Source organism: Rhinatrema bivittatum, chromosome 3 (genome assembly GCF_901001135.1).
Source record: "Rhinatrema bivittatum chromosome 3, aRhiBiv1.1, whole genome shotgun sequence".
NCBI classification, from domain to species: domain Eukaryota; kingdom Metazoa; phylum Chordata; class Amphibia; order Gymnophiona; family Rhinatrematidae; genus Rhinatrema; species Rhinatrema bivittatum.
This window is the reverse complement of record NC_042617.1, coordinates 111,567,601-111,589,775: the sequence shown is the minus strand read 5'-3', so window position 1 is coordinate 111,589,775 and position 22,175 is coordinate 111,567,601. Positions and strand designations below refer to the sequence as shown.

At 40.9% G+C, this 22,175-nt stretch overlaps 1 protein-coding gene across 1 annotated transcript in view; it reads right to left on the bottom strand.

The window, feature by feature from the left end:
• The window catches only part of PPP3R1 (protein phosphatase 3 regulatory subunit B, alpha), a 172,768-nt gene extending 152,429 nt beyond the window's left edge, over positions 1 to 20,339 (bottom strand). Inside the window, exon 1 of the mRNA XM_029593589.1 lies at positions 20,051 to 20,339. Within this exon, the coding sequence (XP_029449449.1) occupies positions 20,051 to 20,053 (3 nt within the window). The 5' untranslated portion in view covers positions 20,054 to 20,339. The remainder of the gene's footprint in view (positions 1 to 20,050) is intronic.
• Between the last annotated feature and the right edge of the window lie 1,836 nt (positions 20,340 to 22,175).

The window sequence follows — 22,175 nt, the reverse complement described above, 5'->3', positions numbered from 1 at the left end:
GAAAAAATAAGACACATGTCTGCAAAGGACCTGAAGAAACACGTAATTGAGTGCATGGGTGCCCCTACCGTCTAAATATTCAACCAAAAAAAAAAAAAAAACAAATTGTAGAGGTATGCAATAATCATTTCATTCTGCTATGTTTGAATTAACTTAAGCCTTCTTGATTAACCTCTAAGGAACATATAGCACGTTGCTATTGGCTTTGCTTTTTGTTACAAAATGTAAAAGCTTGCACTTCACCCAGTTCTTGAACAACTGTTTTAGCTTCTGTCGCCAAGTCAAACATGTACCAAACACCATTATGTTCTACTCATAGTCTGGCTGGAAATTGAAGAGAGAACTTTATTTGCCTTTTAAACAAATCCAAGCAGACACTTGCAAATTCTCTTCTTTTTTGAGCCACATATTCTGGATCTTTAATATATTTAAGGTCATCATTTTTCCTGTGAGCTTATAATATTTCTTGTTTTGTGCACAAAATTTAAGAACCTAGCAATGACTACTCTTGCCCCAGTCTGTGTGCACGCTCAACGTACAGCCTACCTTCCATATTTTTAAAGCCCAGTTCTTTCACCAGCCAGCCTTTTAGGAGGGTCCTGACCTCTCTGACAGTACCTCAGAGATACCGATGAATAGGAGGTTAGTTCTGCAATTTCTGTTCTCGAATCATCTTTTTGACTGTTTCACTTTGGCCATTATAGTTTTTTGTGTGGATGCCAGTGTTTGCGTCTCATTCTCTGTGGGACACTCTTCTTTGCGTTTCTTCTTTTTTTTTTATTTCAATGAGCGTTTCATTGCCTGATGCAGTTTCTTTAAGATGTCAGCAAATTTTCCATCTAGCGCACGAACTACCACTTCGGTAACTTCACTCACTAGCAACTGTGGTATTTTGTCATTTTCGGGCTAGTCGGGCTGTCCACTATTTTGATCTCAGATTACTTACTGACAATTTTGTCCTTTTTTTGTGTGTTAGAAGTCATCTCTCCTCCACCTTTCACCACAAAGTTGTCCATAAAACATCAATGTTTAAATAGGTAAGTTGTAGCCTCACATGATTTAATATTGGAGTAGAAATGAGCTTCAACTGGAGGGGCACCCGGAGCTAGCAACATGTGCTTCTTACTTGCTCATCAGCTTGCATGATTTCTCCTGCCTCACATTTACGGCCGGCACTTTAAAATAAAAATAATTGTGACAAAACAAGAAGGTTGAGCAGGGATTAGGGCTGACACCTGTCTCAGCCCGGGGCTGCCATGCAAGGAGGCCCTGACTCCCCCAAATTTAAAAAAAAAAAAAAAAAAGGCTAAATGCAATCACGTGGTGATGGCCCCCCAAAAATAAACCAAAGACAAACTGGCTTCCCTTCCCATACCCACCCACAAGTCAATTAAGATCAACACCCCCCAAGAGCAAAAATAAATACAAAAAAAAAAAAAAAATCTGGGTCCAGGCCCTCCTCTCACCACACCCCCAGCACCTTCCTGTACTCTTCCCCGAACCTTAAACTTAAGATGGCTCTCATGCGGTGGGGCTGGGTTGTACCTTCCACCCAGCCCCACTGTGGGAGAGTTGCCCTAAATTTAAGGCTTGGGGGAGTGGTGGGTGGGGGACTTGGACCCTAATCTTCTTTTTTTTTTTTTTGCTCTTGGGGGGTGGGGGTGGGCCGTATGACTGGTCTGTTGGAGACCTTCTCCACATGACTGCATTTAGACTTTTTTATTTGGGAGAGTTGTGGCCGCTTCAAGTTGGTGGTCCTGGGTTGAGATGACAGTCAGCCCTGATTCCCTGTTTTGCAGCAATCTTTTTTAATTTTTGGGCCAGCAGCCCTGTAAGGCAATGGTGGTCCCGTGAGGTTGGAGCAGCCATCGCACTGTAGGGCTGCCTGGCACATTCTTTTGGCCTGCAGTGTTTGGCCACAAGACAAAAAAAAGTGCTAGAGAGCCATGATGGTTTTTTTTTTTTTGGGGGGGGGGGGAGCAACTATCACAGCAACTCCCCCCCCCCATGATAGTGGGAACTCTCCTGCAATAAAACACTGTGACTTAGTGAATCTAGGCCTTAGATTGTAAGCCCTCTGAGTATAGGGAAATACCTACAGTACCTGAATTTAATCTGCTTTGAAGTGCTGAAGAGCATAATGTAAAAATTAATGTTAACCTTTACATAAGAACATGAGAAATTGCCATGCTGGGTCAGACCAAGGGTCCATCAAGCCCAGCATCCTGTTTCCAACAGAGGCCAAACCAGGCCACAAAAATCTGGCAAGTACCCAAACACCAAGAAGATCCCATGCTACTGATGCAATTAATAGCAGTGGCTATTTAAGTCAACTTGATTAATAGCAGTTAATGGACTTCTCCAAGAATTTATCCAAATCTTTTTTGAACCCAGCTACACTAACCACATCCTCTGGCAATAAATTCCAGAGCTTAATTGTGCGTTGAGTGTGTGAATTTTCTCCGATTAGTCCTAGTGTTTGAAAGGATAAATAACTGATCCACCCTGTTCATTCTTTTTTAGATTTCAATCATATCCCCTCTGTCACCATTTTTCCAAGCTATAAAGCCCTAATTTGTTTAGCCTGTCTCCATAAGGGACCATGTTTTCATAAAGAAAAGTCTGTCTTCTCTCATTACTCAAGTTGTTTCTTCATTCAAGGGCCTGATTCTAAAGTAGAGGAATCTACGGAGGGAAGATCTGCTTTTGGAGGGAATTTGCAAGTCTTCAAAGGCCTTTCCCCTCCATAAATCCTTGAGATGCATGTGTTAGAATGAAAATCCTCTCAGGAAGGGCTTAAGGGGAGTAATTTTATAAACAAATTGTATCCCTTTCCCGCAGAGGACGCTTCCTTTGGGTTCCTTGGGAGCATAGGCATTTCTATATATGTCATAAACTAAGTTTAGACTTTCTTGGAGTATCTCAGAATAAAACTCTCTTTTGTCTTGGTTCAAATATTTTTTTTTCTTATGTGAGATAATTGCTGAATATGTAATATTTAATATCACAATAAATGTAATGGTCGTCAGGCTTAAAACCCATTTGTGCTTATGAAATTAATAAGGCATGAGTTTATCAGATTATTTTAAACTTGTATTTTACCAAAGTAAAGCCTTTTACCAAATAAAGCCTTCTTGATTAACCTCTAAGGAACATATAGCACGTTGCTATTGGCTTTGCTTTTTGTTACAAAATGTAAAGCTTGCACTTCACCCAGTTCTTGAACAACTGTTTTAGCTTCTGTCGCCAAATCAAACATGTACCAAACATCATTAAGCTTAGTAAATTATGCCCTAAAATAAGAAATTGAAAGAATTTTTGTTTCTTCATGTTTTTATATTCTGCTTTTTGGCACCTCAAAAAGTGTACATCAAAACTGATTACATTCAGGTACTATAGGTATTTCCCTAACCTCACAGGGCTTACAATCAAATTTTGTACCTGAAGCAACGGAGGGTAAAGTGACTTGCCCAAACTCACAAGGAGCGACAGTGGGATTATTGAGATAATTAATGATTGATATATGGGGTATGTGCAGTATTCACACTAAAATAGCATTAGCTATTCACACAGTTTCCATACTTCAGGTTCTACATGACTGCCCCATTGTTTAGAATAGTGGTTCCCAAACTAGGATCCTTGGACCCCTAGGCGTCCACAAGACCATCACAGAGGACCCACCAGAAGGAAGGCAACCAAAGTACAACTGCTGGGAAGAAAAAAAAAAAGGCATACTAGCCTTTTTCTGAACTGCTATGCTAAAGCTGCTGCTGCCCAATCCTACACCAAGAGGGAGAGCGCATTGACACAGCTTCAGGAAGCCCAAACCAGCCAAAGAGCTGACAGGAAAGAGTGCAGTAGAAAACTGAATTGAGTTGCATAGTCATGGTATATGGGGAGGGATATGGAGGGAAGGGGGCACACGGAAGAGAGAGCAAGAGGGTGTGCAAAGGAGTGAAATCACTCAGAAAGGGGCCTTAAGAAAAAGGAGGACAGAAAGAATACTTGGGATGGGGAGCGAGGACACTTATGAAGAGGCCATGGGGAAGAGAAGCCACTTGGGAGGAGGCCATGAAGGGTCAAGTATTCATAAAGGGGCCACAGAGGGAGGGAGGGAGGAAGGAAGGAGCACAGGAGGGAATGCTCTTGAGAAGGATCCACGAGGGAGAGAACGAGATGGGAAAGAGCTATGTGAGGGGGGGAGGGGTGTAAGCCGGGTAGGAGAGAAGGTACTCAGGAAGGAATCACAAAGGGAGGATAGGAGAGAGAAAAACCAGAGAAGAGGCCACGGGGAGAAATGGGTATTTGGTGGAGGAAATAGGGAAGGAGGAACGGCACTTGGGAAGGGACCATGGTGGTAGGTGAATGTTATTTAACTTATTCACCAACTTTATTTTACAGACATCCGTAGGAACATCATGCTGGTTTACAATATAACTGGCAAAGACTGAAAGTCCAAATAACAGTGTTGTAGCATTCATGAAGGGGCTATAGAACCAAGGCAGGAAGGAGAGCAGTTTATATCAGAAACCATCCTTTCATATTAAGATGTATACATTACAAATGATTCTGGAGTGCATATTTATTACATTAATCAGTTTTTCATATGACATTTAAATGCATGTAAAAATTAAAGTGAAGCACATGAGGGTCCATGACATTTTTGAAGGCAGAAAAGGAGTCCATATTCCCCCCAAAAATTGGAAATCCTTGGTTTAAAAAGACTACTAAACGTCAAGTTGCCTGTTTAACTACTGCTTCTCATTTTATTTTTATTCTTAGGTATCTTTTTCTTATTATGTTTGTGTTTCAGATATTTTAATAGAAGGCTGTTGAAATTTTGCTCAAATCAAAGCCAGACCAAAATTTCTTAGATGTCACCAGGATGGGCCTGACCTTGCCCAGAATAAACAGTGGAGCAGATGAATTTATAAGGGTCTGATGCCTTCTCTTTACTTTCTCCTATGTTCCCCCTTTCTAGCTTTCAGTGTTCCTCACCTTATATGCATCCTCTTGTTCTCTTCTCTTTCCCAACCCCATCCTTCCACCTGTCTACTCATTGCCTTATGTCCCCTATCATCTGTACCACCCTTGCAGTGTCTCTTTCACCTACTCTTCCCTTTTCATTTTTCAAGCTGCTACTTCCCAACCTCTCCAAAAGTATCAAAAAGAAAACTTGATAGTATTAACAAGTAAAATGTAAGAGCAATAGTTAAAAGCTAGAGCAGAGCAGTGCTACTACACACAAAAATTATAGAACTAAGGAACACACAAAATAAGCATCTCCAACACTCAGGTCACAAAATCCAATAAAATGAATTTAACAGGGTTTTGTTTTGGGTTGTTTTTTTTTAATCCTTTCAGGACTTAGCGGGGACAAAAAAAAAAAAACAAACTTGCCACGTACTCCTCACACTCCCAGCCAAAAAGTTTTTTAAATGGAGGAGGGGAGAGAGAGAGAGGAAGTATATAGCAGGAATATATATGAGTATTTCTTACTGGCAAATGCAACCCCCCCAAAAAAATAGAGTTATCGCTCCACTTGCTGCACCCCGCTCTGTACTAACCAGATCAAAGAGACTAATCCCACCTGCCAAAAAATCCAGTTGCTCCAGACAAGTGGGCAAGTAGATTTTTCAAACCCTGAAAAATTTCACTATTTTTGTCTATATTTGCTTCATTATGCTCTTCTGTCTTTCCTTTTGCCTAACTCCATTTTCTCATTTCTAACCTGTCATTCCTCCCATTCTGACATCTTTCATACTTCTCTCCAGTCCTTTCCTATCTCTCTCCCCATCTCATTCCTTCATCACTAATTTTTTTTATTCCTCCATCTCCCCATTCATTCCACTTTTCAGCTGTTTATACCATTTCATTTTACATGTACTGGTGTTAAGCCTGCGTAGGGTTGCAAAATCTATCAGTGTATTAACATCCCAGTTTATCGGAGTCCTAACTGTGGCAGTAGTGACGTCAAAAGGGCTGCTGAAAACTTTTATCTAATCAGAAAATGGATTTTTAAAAATACCAAAACATGGAGATCACGTGATGTGCTGAGCCAAGAGGACGTGCTACTCTCAGGCTCCTAGGCCCACTCCGCCCATTGTGGCCCATCAAAGCACGTGAGACCGAATCAAAAAGTTTGGGCTATTAAGCAGGACAAGGTGCATGTCCACTATTTGAACTTGGTGCAGAACTTTGCCCAGGATGACCACTAAAAGCAGGAAAAGAGAGACAAAGACAAACCAAGAGCGCCAGATTCTAAAATGGCGACTGCAAGTGACAGTGAGTCACCCCACCTCCCCTGCCGCTCTTACGATCTCCGATATTAAAGAAGCGATTATAGAAGCTCGAGGAGAAGTGAGCCCAAATTAATTCTCAGTTGGGGGTGGAACAGGACACGCTCTCCGCATTGCACCCCCCCGTTTAGAGCAGGCCGAGAATCGGATCTTGGTGCTGGAAGATGGCGCGGTAGCTTGAACAGAAAAAATGGTCGCCCACAATAAAAAAAAAAAAATAAAATAGCTCTTCAGAACAAAGTGGACGAACTGGAGAATAGAGCCCGGAGGGATAACCTCCATTTTATGGGCTTTCCAGAAGAAAGAGAGGAAAAATCCCCTTGTGCCCTGTTGGTGGATTGGCTCCCCGAAGTGTTACATCTCCCACAGCTACAAGGGATGTTTGTGAGCCCTCTCTATCACAGACTCGGGGTGAAGAATGCAAGTTCGGGGCGGCCACGACTCATCATTGCGAAGATCTTAAATTCGGCCCACAAAACTGAAATTTGGCTAGCCACTCAGAATAAATCAACGCTGATCTACCAGGGCCACCCTATGCGGGTATTTCAAGATTTTTCTGCCTCAGTTTCTGAAGCTCGCAGGGGCTTTTCTCCGCTCTGCACTAACTTACATAACCATGGAGTTAAATTCTCCTTGTTTCCAGCCCATCTTTGCATTTGGTCAGCCGATAAAGCATATATTTTTGATACTCCGGTGAAGGCCCAAGCCTTCATTGACAAGATGGGGAAATGACATGCTACAGCCCACGTGTGCTATGATTTCTTGTAGGGTTTTTGTTTTGTTTTTTTTTACACAGGACTGAGGTTCGCGGCAGTGAGCCTTATATTCCCCATTCTGTTCTAGTTTTTTTTCCTCCGGGGCAAGCTTTGAGGGTTGCTTTTCAGCGGTTAATTTGCTCTGGAGATGATGATACACTTTTTATGGGAATATATGGTTAGAATACTGTGCCACTGTGGGTGAGCCCACAAGGTTTTGGATTGAGACGACAGCGGTGCTGGAAGCCCAAGTTCTTTTTTTTGTCTAAGACTCCACTTCCCAGAGGGTTTTTATGCCGCCTCCCAGAATCAACATAGGATGATTTCTGCTGGACTTGAGCCCGTGGGTCCTCAGGTCATGTTTAGCCTCCCTTTACCCGAGCACGTTCAGGAGTTCTGGTTACCGAGCTCACCGGGACATTTGTGTGTGTGTGGGGGGGGGGGGGGGGGGGGGGGGAGAAATCAGTGAGCGCTCGTCGCAGTTTGCAGCTACGATCATTTGTAGCTGTGCTCAATATTTTTTTCCCTTTCTTCATTCCCGCGGCAGGAGTGACTATCTACTGCGCTAGGGGGGGTTCCCTTAGCTAACAAATGCTGGGGAAAGTGGCTTAGTTTGTGCAATTGGGGGCTATGTGGCATTGTTTGTACCTGGCCTCCTAAGGCTACAGTCTCTATCAGCCCTCATGTAAATGTACGTTTGCTTTGTTAAAATTTTCAACACCACATGTACTAGGTATTTTTAGGTATAGTCAATATCTATCTTGCATTTGGAGTGGACCTGGACACATCAATACTGGATCCCTGAGCCTTCTTAGACGAAGGCAATGGTATGGGATCTCCACGAGAGTTGAGAGGGGGGGAGGAGTTCTAAGCAGGGGAAACGAAATGGAAGGGGGAGATTGAAGGGCAGGTATGTGGATAGCTGCTTACAGGTTAATGAGATGGGTTCGATGTTTCTTTCCCCTGGTTCATACACTACAGACCGGGAGGTGAGTTGCTTAGGTGGGGACCCCGGCTGGGAGGATCGCCATGGACAATGTGGGGTATACTTAATTGGAATCATTTTTTCTTATGGAGTGATGACCAGCAATACCCATTTTGTTTCCTGGAATGTATGCAGGCTTAATTCTCCCATTAAATGCTCAAAGGTGCTTACTCTCTTAAAGAGGAAATCTGCAGCAGTAGCTTACCTGCAGGAAACCCATCTTAATGATACGGATCATGCGAAGCTTCACCGAAATTCGGTGGGGTGGGGGGGGGGGAAGTACGATTCGCCTCAGCCACCTCCCGGATTGGGGGGGGGGGGGAGCGATTTTGATTAATAAGCAACTCCCCATGAAATTCAATAAGGAGATACGTGGCCCTCAAGGCAGATACCTCATTTTGGTTACTGAACGTTTCCATCAAACAGTGGTAATGTGTAATATTTATGCTTCTAATACCTATGACACTCATTTTTTCAGAGGACTTTATGCTCATTTGATCCCCTATTTAACAGATGTTTTGACTGTCAGGGTGGGGGGATTTTAATACCATCCGGGATCCCCAAGTGGACACTTCCCAGGGACGCCGCCGAGAACCAGGCCAGGTTAAGGGCCATGAATTGCTGGAAAATACTCTGCATCTGTTAGATGCTTGGCGAACTCTGCACCCGACCGAGAAGGACTTTACACGTCTCACGTGTGCATGCAACCTTTTCGCGTTTAGATTATTTTCTCATTAGCTCACCACGGATGCATCCCGAAAGGACTGGGGAGCCCATTTAAACGAATTGAAAACTCAAGGTCGCTGGTCTCTTCAGGAGATCAACTATCAGATCAATCTCCTGGAGCTTCAAGCCATTTGGAAAGCACTTCAAACCTTCTCTACCCACCTTTGAAGAAAACATCTCATGGTATATACAATCAGGTAGCCATGTTCTACGTAAACAAGGAAAGCGAGTCAGGTTCCTGGATTCTCTGTTGGGAAGCGCTTCGCATACTGACTTGGGCAATATCGAACCAAGTCTCGATACAAGCCTCTTACCTTCCCAGACTAGACAATATAACAGCGGACCGCCTCAGCAGAATTTTCCATCCACACGAATGGACCTTGAATTGGAACATGGTATCAAGCATATTCCAACAGTGGGGGTTTCCAAGCATAGACCTCTTTGCCACAGACAGCAACCGGCAAACACAGACATTTTGCTCCATCTACCCAAGCAAACTTCGTTATGCTCCAGATGCTTTCCTCATTCCATGGACGAAGGGCCTACTTTATGCTTTCCCTCCCATTCCACTAATATAAAAAAACAATTCAAAAATGCACCAGGAATGCAGCGGACATGATTCTCACAGCCCCGTCCTGGCCAAGGCAACCATGGTATGCGTATCTCATGTGACTATCTATTCGCCCACCAATTCTATATGGAAAACCATCCCCAACTCCTAACTCAGGAGGAGGGGATCCCTTCTCCATCCAACAGCATGGAGGTTGAACAGTACATACTAAACCACCTAGGACTTCCGTCTCAACTTGAGGACATTCTCATTGCATCCAGGAAACCGTTCACCAGGCATAACTATGCCGGGAAATGGCATCGTTACTCAGAATGGTGCAGACCAAAAAGTCTAGACCCTTACTCTACAATGGTAACATCTCCTTGAGTACTTCCACACTTTTCGCAGCTGGTCTAGCATATACTTCAGTTCGAGTGCATGTCAGTGCAATTGCAGTTTTCCATCACACTCATAAAACGGACTACCCATTTCCAACCACCCTTTAATCTCCAGATTCATGCGTGGCATTCTGCATCTCAGATCACCAGTCACAAAGCCGTCTGTTCCATGGAATCTCAATATCGTACTGGAACAATTAATGTTACCTCCCTTTGAACCTCTAGAATCCTGTCATGTCAAATACCTTACTTGGAAAACAATATTCTTGGTGGCGGTAACATCAGCAAGGAGAGTAAGGGAACTTCAAGCCTTGGTTCACTACTCTCCTTACTTGGAATTTTTTCATAATAAAGCCACATCCTACCTTCCTTCCTAAGGTGGCATCAGCCTTTCACATCAACCAGTCCATTACTCTTCCAATCTTCAAGCCTAAGCCTCATGTGAATGCCAGAGATAAACTTCTCCATTCCTTAGACTGTAAGAGAGTGCTGGCATATTAGAAACAAAGAACACATTCTGAATCCAGACCATCTCAGCTGTTCACCTCCTTCAACCCAAATTCTCCAAACCAACCTGTCTCCAAGAGAACTCTGTCTAGTTGGTTGTCCCAATGTATAACGTTTTGCTACAATAACAGCAACATTCCATTAAATACAAGACCAAAAGCACACCAAATTAAAGCAACAGCAACATCGCTTGCACACAGAAACATTCCGCTGATAGACATTTGCAAAGCAGCAACTGGGTCTTCTCTCCACACTTTTACAGCACACTACTGTAGAACAGCAGAGCTCTTCTGATGCAGCCATGAGTTAGTCAATCCTGTCAACCATTGCATCTAAATAAGACTGTCTACCTTTTTTTTTTTTTTTTTTATTTAAAGGGTAGTGTCCTGACCTAAAGAACAAAACACCTGGACACCACCCGGGAGCTTGGGATTCCCAGACAGCATGGCTAATTCAGCCTATCGCTGGGAAAAAGCAAGTTTGCTTACCGTAAACGGTGTTTCCTGAGATAGCAGGATGAATTAGCCATGCATTCCCGGCCCACCTCCCTAGACAGTCCGCACATTAACAGAATCTATGTACTTTCTCGCTTTGTAACAAGAGAAACTGAGGTAAATCGGCAATCGCGCGGGAACCTCACCGCGCAGCCGTACAGAGTTTAAAACTCTGTACTCTGAGAAAACTCCGCCTACTGATCCGGTTGTGACGCTCCCAGATAGCATGGCTAATTCATCCTGCTATCTCCGGAAACACCCTTTACGGTAAGCAAACTTGCTTTTCGTGTTTCACTTCCAAATCCTACAACTGAGATGCATATACCCTGTAGCCTTTTCTGTAACTTAGATTTGAAATTCTGAGGAACTCCTTACACTTCCAGGGGTCATATTTTGTATTCTCAATTCTTTTTATTTCTGAAAGACGTTTTCTACTTTCTGTGATCCAACTTCCTATTCAAATACTTTAACTTGTTCCAGTTTGTTACAGCAAATATTTCTATAGCTGTTTTTTGGTCTTCAAACTAATTGCAGACTTTACAGGTTATGTATAATCTAATCTATTCATCACTTCTTACAATTCCAGAAGTACTGTATCAACATCAAGTGTTCATCAAATTTATGTCATTGTTTATATCTTCCTGTTCTCCCAGAACTTCTGACATCAATTTTTGCAGTGAATTTTTAAAGTGAATGCATTCCTGTTTTACTCCTTTTTATTTCCTGATGTTTTTATTTTAACTGTTTTATTCCAATACAGATTCATTAACAGCTATTAATCAACTTTACTTAGGGAATAGCCACTTCTATTAATTGCACCAGTAGCATGGGATCTTCTTAGTGTGAGTAATTGCCAGGTTCTTGTGGCCTGGTTTGGCTTCTGTTGGAAACAGGATGCTGGGCTTGATGGACCCTTGGTCTGACCCAGCATGGCAATTTTTTATGTTTAGGTATACCAGCTCTACCTGTAAATTAGCATATTTACTAATGCTAGCCAAGTCCAGGGGTGGCCAACTCCAGTCCTCAAGAGCCACAAACAGGCCAGATTTTCAGGATATCCACAATGAAAGTCATTGGATAGGTGGTGATGTCCTTTCGTGGATTGCAAACTGCTAAAAGACAGGAAACAGAGTAGGATTAAATGGACAATTTTCTCAGTGGAAGGGAGTGGGCAGTGGCGTGCCTCAGGGATCTGTATTGGGACCCCTACTTTTCAATATATTTATAAATGATCTGGAAAGAAATACGACGAGTGAGGTTATCAAATTTGCAGATGATACAAAATTGTTCAGAGTAGTTAAATCACAAGCAGATTGTGATAAATTGCAGGAAGACCTTGTGAGACTGGAAAATTGGGCATCCAAATGGCAGATGAAATTTAATGTGAATAAGTGCAAGGTGATGCATATAGGGAAAAATAACCCATGCTATAGTTACACAATGTTAGGTTCCATATTAGGTGCTACAACCCAAGAAAGAGATCTAGGCGTCATAGTGGATAACACATTGAAATAGTCGGTTCAGTGTGCTGCGGCAGTCAAAAAAGCAAACAGAATGTTGGGAATTATTAGAAAGGGAATGGTGAATAAAACGGAAAATGTCATAATGCCTCTGTATCGCTCCATGGTGAGACGCACCTTGAATACTGTGTACAATTCTGGTCGCCGCATCTCAAAAAAGATATAATTGCGATGGAGAAGGTACAGAGAAGGGCTACCAAAATGATAAGGGGAATGGAACAGCTCCCCTATGAGGAAAGACTAAAGAGGTTAGGACTTTTCAGCTTGGAGAAGAGACAGCTGAGGGGGGATATGATAGAGGTGTTTAAAATCATGAGAGGTCTAGAACGGGTAGATGTGAATCTGTTATTTACTCTTTCGGATAATAGAAAGACTAGGGGGCACTCCATGAAGTTAGCATGTAGCACATTTAAAACTAATCAGAGAAAGTTCTTTTTTACTCAACGCACAATTAAACTCTGGAATTTTTGCCAGAGGATGTGGTTAGTGCAGTTAGTATAGCTGTGTTTAAAAAAGGACTGGATAAGTTCCTGGAGGAGAAGCCCATTACCTGCTATTAAGTTGACTTAGAAAATAGCCACTGCTATTACTAGCAACGGTAACATGGAATAGACTTAGTTTTTGGGAATTTGCCAGGTTCTTATGGCCTGGATTGGCCACAGGATGCTGGGCTTGATGGACCCTTAGTCTGACCCAGTATGGCATGTTCTTATGTTCACGTCAGAAATTGAGTGCTAGAATAAAGGGTATACAGTCCCAAGAATTTCAATTTTAAAGTATCAGAGATTTTTATTGTTCATTACGGCAACTCCACTGTATATATCAATAATTGTTGCAAAAAGGAAGATCCCCTTTGCAACAATTATTGATATATACAGTGGAGTTGCCGTAATGAACAATAAAAATCTCTGATACTTTAAAATTGAAATTCTTGGGACTGTATACCCTTTATTCTAGCACTCAATTTCTGACGTGGATATATATATAGAGTGCTAGTGGTGCTCGTTTGGTTGTGGACTAGATGTTCTTATGTTCACAACGTTCCAACATAGCTTTGACATATCACAATGAGATCTAGCTTTATTGGTTTAAAAGTGTGTATTACAAGCAATTCTCTGTAGCCTAGTGGAGTAGCAGGCTGGAAACCAGAGAAGCCAGGGTTCAAATCCCAGTGATATTCCTTGTGACCTTGAATAGGTTACTTCTCCTTCCGTTGCCTCAAGTACAAACTTAAGGCCTCATTTACTAAAGGTTTTCTCCCATTCTGTAGCTATGGGAAAAATGTTAGTAAATAGGGCCCACAGATTGTAAACCCTCTGGAAATAGGGAAATACCTATAGTACCTGAATATAATCTACTTTACAAAAGGCAGAATAGAAATAAAAAAAATAATTTATTTTAACATAACTGATGTCTATGTCCCTGAGGGAGACCTTTAAAACATATTTTGCTTTAAAAGAAAAACAAAACAAACAAACAAACAAAAACCCAAAACAGTTTTATGCTACTGCAGATTACTGGGAGAAAGTGTGACAAAAGGGAACAATTTGGGAAACCAGCACAAAGGAACCACATCACAAAAATAGAAAAATATATCAGATTATGTACATTACAAAAGAAGTTTAAACAGGACAATTTTGAACAGAGAAATTAATGCCACCCTCATGCTACAAAGAGTTCACATACATTTTCAGGGTTTGAGACAGCAATGCACTTATATGGTATAGTATACAATATTAACATGTCTATGCTCCAACTCTCGTGGGAACATGCCATGTTAATCAACAATTTGCCAAAGCAGCATTAACCAGTGATATCAATTTGCTTTTTTCCTAGGTAAAACGTCTTATTTTGTAGTTTTGTTAATTCTGTAAGCGTTTCTCTCTATTCTTTTGGAATTTAAAAGCAAAGATCATTTTCAAACATGTTAGTTGATGACAGTGACTCTTGGCAGACAGCAGGATGAATTCTGGGAACAAGTACTCATCCAGGAAAGCAAGTCAACTAATGCTCATACACTCTAACCTTCTTCACTGTTAGGGAAAAAAGCTTTAAAATATAACATCTAAGGATACACTTTAAATATGGATAGCAATACATGCCTCTCCTTTATCTACTAGGTAGATATGCCACGCCTGTGATCTACTATTGGCTAAAACAAAATAGAATAGGGTCCCAGAAAAGATTTCAGATAGGTTTCAAACATATCCTGTTCCACCTGAGTCAGTGATGTCATGAGGATTAATAGAACCTTAACTATGAATCATACTGCTGAGTCAAGTAAAATGTGCCAGGTTGACTACTATTAAATGTACCGATACCTCTTTGTGTGTCAGTTTTAGAATATCTAAACTCAAAACTAGGATATATCTGTTACAAAAGAATTGCTTATTTCAACTACTAACCCCAAGAGATTTCTACTGCCAGTTTTTATACCACCTTATCTTATGGTAAGTTACCCCTTTCTACATTTGAATCCACTGGGTAACTAAACCTTCAAAATATACACAGTAATGAAAATACGGACTCATAAATTTTATACCCAATACTCCAACTAATCAGCCTATGAATGATCTGATTTTGAATTAGTTATTGCTGTTTTAAGATTTATTTTTTTTTTTTAAGAATGGGTTTTGTTTTGGGTTTTTTTGCTAATTTGTACTCCACTTTCTGCAGTCTTTTTGGAAAGGTGGGTTGCTCGTCAACTATTTACTTTTGTCATAAAAGCAAAAAAAAATGTTCTCTCCATCAAATCTGCTTACTTGCAATTTTTAGGTCAAAATCTTTTGCAAGATCTCTAAAAGCAATACATTGTATATCTGGCTTCCTACTGTTTAGCTAGACAAGGCAAGTGACAAAAATAATCACATACTTAAGAGCAAGGGTGACCAACTCCTGTCCTCAAGAGCCAAAAACAGGCCAGGTTTTCAGGATATCTACAATGAATATGCATAAGATAGATTTGCATAATATGGAGGCAGTTCATACAAATCTATTTTGTGCATATTCATTGTGGATATCATGAAAACCTGGCCTGTTTGTGGCTCTCGAGGACCAGAATTGGCCACCTCTGCTCTAGAGTATGACCAGAGTATGAGGTACACCAGACAATATTCAAAGTAGAGTGACTATTTGTTTTAAATTATAAAGAAATATCATTTAGGGGTAGATTTTAAAAGGTTGCGGGCGTACATGAACGCCTGATTTTATAACATGTGCACGCAGGTGCACGCATGTTATAAAATCGGGGGTCAGCACACGCAAGGGGGTGCACAATTGTGCAACTTACACGCGCCGACGCCCGCAGCCTTCCCTCATTCCCAACCCCCTAACCTCCCTTCCCCTCCCCTACCCTTAACCCCTCCCCCCGACCTTTATTTTACCTGTTGCGCCAGCCGGCACACAATACTCCGACACAGCGGTAAATGGCTGCTGTTCCGAAGGCCTCTGGCCAGCCCAGCCCTGCCCCCCCCACCCCTCCCCTTTTTCGAAGCCCCAGGACATACGCGGGTCCCGGGGCTTTACGCACGTTGCCAGGCCTTTCTATGGATTTACACATGGGCTGAAAAAATAAAACACCAGAACAACATTTCAATATATGACTAGTAGACCATGTTTATCATACAATAATGTTTTAAATAAAATGGTTAAAGAAAAAAGCTTCAAAATTACAAGGTGTGAAAAATATGATGGTATCTGCCTATCAGATAATACACCACAAATAAGTTGCTTCTCTTCCCACAGTGCTGATGTGGTGGAGAATAGTAATGCCTCTAACTTTGCCCCTTGATGTTACCAAACAGCAAGTCTTTAAAAGCATTTGTTCAACAGCACAACTATACAGCCACAGTTTTAGGACTTAGGAGTTATATAAAATGTGAAATTAGTTTCAAGAAAAAGAAATTTTAAGGGACAATGTTTGTAAAAGAACTTTTATGCAAAGTAAATTATAGAGTTCATTTTATTACAACCATGTCAAAGGAAATATCTATGTGGTTTATTTAGCTACATTGATAAGGATGCATAACAAGGTAAGAATGACCCAACACGAGTCAAAGCACTGACTGACCAAAATCTCCATTCAGAATTACTGTGTATTCATTAACCGTTTTGTATAAAAGTAGTGTGGTTGCAGCATTAGTCTACCTAAATGCTTGGAAATAAAAGTTAAATAAATAAGGTGATATAATTCTTAGCTAGCTTTCAGGAGCTATTAATCCCTTCCTCAGTTCAGAATAGAATGAGCAAAAGATGACAATATCAGAAAATATTAGGGAATCATAAAAGGTATTCCAATGCTAGTGTAAAAGGGATGATCAAAAGGTGACAAAGTATAATTTTATGGTTCATTATAGGTCCTTGTTGAGTCCTTTTGAAGTTAAATGATCACATACTTCAGAACTGACAAAAAAAAAGAGACATATACCTAGGGCAGAACTTTTCAAAGCCAGATCACTGCATCAATGATCGATCAGGTAAAGTAAAATTGTCCAGCAACACAGGAAACAATTAAATACTTTAGAACCTACAAAAAAGGACTCATGACCCTATATTTCTCAACCCATTACAAACCATAAAATTATACTGTCTGGTCACCTTAAGATTACTCATCCCCCCTTCCCCTCAAGCCCACCTTGTCCTTCATATTATCATTGGCATGCCAAAAGCTAGTTAAAGAAATGTATTACATTAGTGAAATAAAAAGGTATCATTTCCATACACTAATCACTGAATCACTAATTTCAGTGATTTCCATACACTAAAAATCTGACAAAATTATGTGCTATAAGGTAAGTAAATTGTTTATCATAAGTCATCCACTATATTTTAATAAATTGAGTCGGCATATTTTGCAGTAGTTTTTCATGTAAGAACAGTTTGAAAAAAAAATGGAGAATCCAAGCTGGAAAATAAAAAAAGCAGCTAAGTCACACCCTTGCTTAGGGAAAGAAGCAACATAATAGAACTTGACATACCAAACACTTGGGACTTTATATCCAAAAGGAAAGCAATTTTCCTAAATAAAGCTGGCTCTGCACTTTTTACATCTTTAGTGCTCCTTATACCATTTTTCTTCAAGTAATCACATAATGTGGTAGTTTTTCTGCCATAGCATTTTTTTTAAATAATAATGCATGACCTTGTTAAATGGAAAATTCAATATACCCCATCACCAAAATTCAATAAGAATGTTTAAAAATGAATTTCTATCATTACAAAAATCCTGTGGTAACTGACCATTAATATGACAAAAGCAGATACCTAAAGTACTTTAATATAATCCGCTTTGAAGTACTTAAAAGCAGAATATAAACCAAATAATATATGTAAAGTGTTCTAATTTAATTAATAATTCTGGCCTAAAACAATTATACTTTACAGTAATTCAGACACTGTGGCAACCCATATGGAGAAAAAAAGGTGATTTAATATCATTTCAAGTAAGCTGAGAATGAAGAGATGCTCCAAAATATCTGAATACAGCATTTTGAATGTCTTACATATATAACTTACAAAAGTCAACTTTTGGCAAAGAGTGTAAAAATAGCATATACTGCTGAACTAGATAAGTATCATTGATAACAGCACGTTTAAAAGAGAAAAATAAAGATTGCCTGAAAAAGTAGGGAAAACAGTGACTTATCCTACAAGTCGAAAGGCTGTATGCCTTCAAAGTTGCACAGTTCTTAAGATGTGGTCTATGTACTATCGGTTAATTTTCAATAAGGTATCCAAATACAAAAGAATGTGTGTACTTTTCCGCCCACACAATCCCAAATGATTTTTAAACACAAGGTACCTGAATATCCATTTCGTATGCAGCTAAAAGCATATACATACATAAACTTAAGCAGTGAATAATGGTGCAAAGTACACATTAATGGCAAAGCCACTATACATATATACTTTTAATTTAACATGTGTACTTTCCAACCATGCACTCCGCCCACAATGTTTCTTTTTAATGAGGATAAGAGGATGACTGAAAATCTACCTGCATAACTCTTTACATTACTTGTGCAGATCCTTGGAGCCTTTAATCTTAACTATCAGCTGAAATCAAGCCCCTCTATAGGGATATGTGAAACTTCCCCACAGAAGCATACTGAAAAATCTTGCCACAGTGCCTCAGGGCCATCAGTGATGAAAGCAGGGGAATTACATTTCTGAACCTGTCACCACAAATATTGGTTGTTCAAAGACATTAAAAAAAACTGATACTCTCAGCATTTGACAGTTTGCTTCATGCTGATGGATTTTATATATATGCTGTTTTATTTTTATTTTCAACACAACATTAAACAATATGGGCAGGTACACAGCCACAAATATATTCTCTGGCAAAAGTATAATTTTAAAATTACTGCTTTATGGCCTTGAATGTTAAATAGTGTTCACCACTCTCCCTCTAGGTTGCTCTACACTTAAATTTACTATTAACTGCTCAGATTCACTGTCTACTACTTAAATCAAAGTCCAAAGGCTCCATTCTACCAGTATTTTCAACAATCTGCAATTTTACACCCCTCCCCCCTATAAACTCATTCGAAAATACTTAACTGGGCATTGTGCTGGCATTTCCTCAACTAACAGAAAAGGATTTGAAAGATAAAAGAGGCAGAAGTGGAGGAGGGAAATGCAACATTCATCCATTTGATTCCTAACCAGTCAAGAAATCCATAAACACTGACTCAAGGGTAAACACCACTTCCTCTCGGCAAGTTTAAGAAACACGTTTCATATATGTGCATGAAAGTGTGCTGTGTGTCTTAAGATTCAAATACCACATTCTACACAGAGAAGAAAAAAAATCGACAGCCATTGCACAGCATGCGCGGGGCAGATACGATGAAGGCGCAGCACATCAACTAAATAATGGATCATCTAGCCCCCTCCCCCAAGAAAGATTTCGCACAACATCCAGTGTAGCGCCAGAGTATTTTCCGATCATGAAGATAAAATAAACTGTTTATTAAAAAGGGCGTTGATTTCTTGGCAGCGCAGGCAAGAAACACCCCTAGTGTCCACAGACAATACTACAAGCACCCAGCAGCACCCACTCCCCACCCCCGGAGCCAGAGACAGTCACTGCTAGAAAAACAAACTTCATGCTGGCACCCAGTCCCCAGCTTGAACCGCAACCTCTGAGTGCATTAAAGAGTTCGGAACAGAGACCGATCCAAGACACAACCAAATGGTGGATAGCAAAGAAAAGCCTGTCAGTTCAGAAAACTCTTTCCGGTTTACACATGAACGACGAGACCCGGGGCCAAAAAAAATATATAGTGTGTGTGTGTGTGTGTAAGTGCTTACATACATTGTAACAATATTTCACTCTAAGGATATTAAAACAAACTCATGGTTTATACGCATGTATAGAACGTTTCGCTCTGTATATAGCACTATTCTGCTACAGAGAATTCATTTTTTTCGGCAAAATAGCGACCCCCCTTAGTTCAGGTTTCAAAGAAACGAGCAAACAGGATTTATATGGGTTTTTTTTATTCGGTTTCTCGCAGTTCATGGTTTCTCTCCCCCCCCGGAAGGAGGCAGAGAAAAGCGAACGAAGGGAGAGCAGGCGCAAGGCCAGGGGTGGCCTGACAGGTTCTTTCTCCTTCAGCGCAGTGAGCACGGCCGCCCGCGCTCCTCTCCGTTCCGATCTTCCCAAACGCGGCCTCGAATCTTCCTCCACACACACAAAACCCTTTTTATCTTATTCCCTTTTTTCCATCCTTGCCGCCTTCTATCCCTTTCTTCCCTCCCGGGTATTTGCCAGGCTGCCTGCTTCTTTATCTCCCCGGAGGTTCGTCCTCACCATTTTGTCCTCCTGCTTGGCTGTGGCCGCTGCCCCCCGGGATTGATGCTCGCCGTCTCGATCGCAGCCGCTCCGCTTGCCGCCTTCGTTTCTCGCAGGCTCGCGCTCACGCTATGCGCCTCGGCAGCGATGACGGTTTCACTGCAGTGGCTCGCGCTGACCCGCAACCTCAGGCTGAGGAAGGGGGAGGGGTGCGCATGGGTGTGGGGAAGGACGACAGCCAGAAAAGGAGGGAAGAAAGCAGCAGAAAGGATCGGAGTAATGAGTGGGAAGGTCTAGAACGACTAACGACATCCGGGCAACATCCGTCACGCCTTCTCGTTTGCATACGTGCGGACAAAGCCCCGCCTTCACGTTCAGATAATCCTCTGCGTCTTGGATGTTTTCTTTTTCTTTTTTTTTTTTTTTTACTGATTGAAGGATTGGAGGCGGGATTACGTGAGGACGGCTCGAGCCGCTGTGCTGCCAGCTCTGCAGTGATAGGGGCACACTGTATTTGGGTGTCTGCGCACCAAAGGGCGGGGAGCCAAAAAGAAGTGTCAGGGAGGCCCAGCTGGGGTCAGAAGACTTGGTATCTGGAGATACTCAGTTTACATCCCAAAATAAACCAGTACGGCATGGTCTTAAGCAAGGCCTCAGGTTTTCTGCGAGCAGCTCAAGGATACGATTCTGTAGCAAAGGTTAGAAAATTGTCCGAGGTAGTTGTTCTGCGGCATATTCACATCTGTTTGTCAGTGTACAGTTTTGCATTGTGTTAGGTCAACAGAACAAGATAACATTATTTAAATATTTCAACTTTATTTTAGTTTTTATTTAAACAGGCCTTAAATGTATATAAGGGAGGATAATAACCAGATGTTTACAAATCTACAGAGTACATCAGCATATCAAGAAAATCAGTAATACAGAAAGCCATCGAAACAAGCCATTAGATGCTGAAATTCTTCATTCCCCAAGCAACTTTATCCAAACAGTTTACTGTCATCTGTAGCCAAACAGATGACAGTAAACCCAATAAAGCTTCCAGATCCGTATCATTCATCAAGGAAGATGCAAGCTCAGTAATTGAAGTATATACATGGGTTATTTCACACCTCAAAAATTGGTTTGTTTTTCCAAAAGCATTGAATACTTAACAATATGCAACAATTGTGAAATTAACATGCTACTACAGGAAGAAATAGAAACATTAACCCATAGGCCAAGTAAACAAAGCTGCAGGGTCGATGCTATCTGAACATTAAGAGGTCTATATTCAGACACAGTCCAGATAGCAAAGTTAGCCAGATAAACTTATCTGGCTAATTTTGGAGGCATATTCAGTAGTGCAGCTGCACAATTGAATATAGCCAACTATCTTTGACCCACCCAGAGTTAACCGGCTACATAAACCAGCTAACTCCTCCCAGTTACACCCCCGGATTGCCCCCAACTTATCCAGTTAAATTCTAGCCACCTAATTTATTAGCTGGCTAGAATTTAGCCGGATAAGTGGCTTTTGAATATTGACCTCTATGTATATTCTCAATTCCTGCTTTTCCTGACTTCCAAAAATCCTGGGCGAAGCAGCAAGCTGTGTTCCATTTTCTCCACATTCTCTCCAATATAGCAGATGATATGACAATTTAAACTTAGAAAATATGTTGGTTATTTGTATGAGTAATGTAAAATTTTAACAAACCACAAATCTTTTACTATACATCGATACCATGTGTGTTTATATCCATATTTATTGCCAGTCCAAAGCACTCAATTTGAGCATTGCTAGTGAAGATTTAGCATCCCGCAGGCATAAAGACCCTTGTATAATGCTGCCATGCTATCCTTAGAATTAAGCAATTCTTTAACAAGAATGAGGACTTGGAAAGGTTGTTCTAAGTACCTCAATTGGGCCAAGGAAGTTTTAAATTGCAGAAAAATACAGTTTGTCACATTTGACAAATTTCAGTGGACAATTCATTATGGGGACTGTACTCAAAATGTTTTATGCAGGTAATCACGTTTACCTGTGCAAAAATCCCCTTTGAAAGTTTCTTCTCTCACTTGTGGAAAAAGTACATGCCTTGTTTTACAGAATGCATACTTTTACCTGTATGGAAAAAGGTGAGGCGTTGGGTCAGGTTTG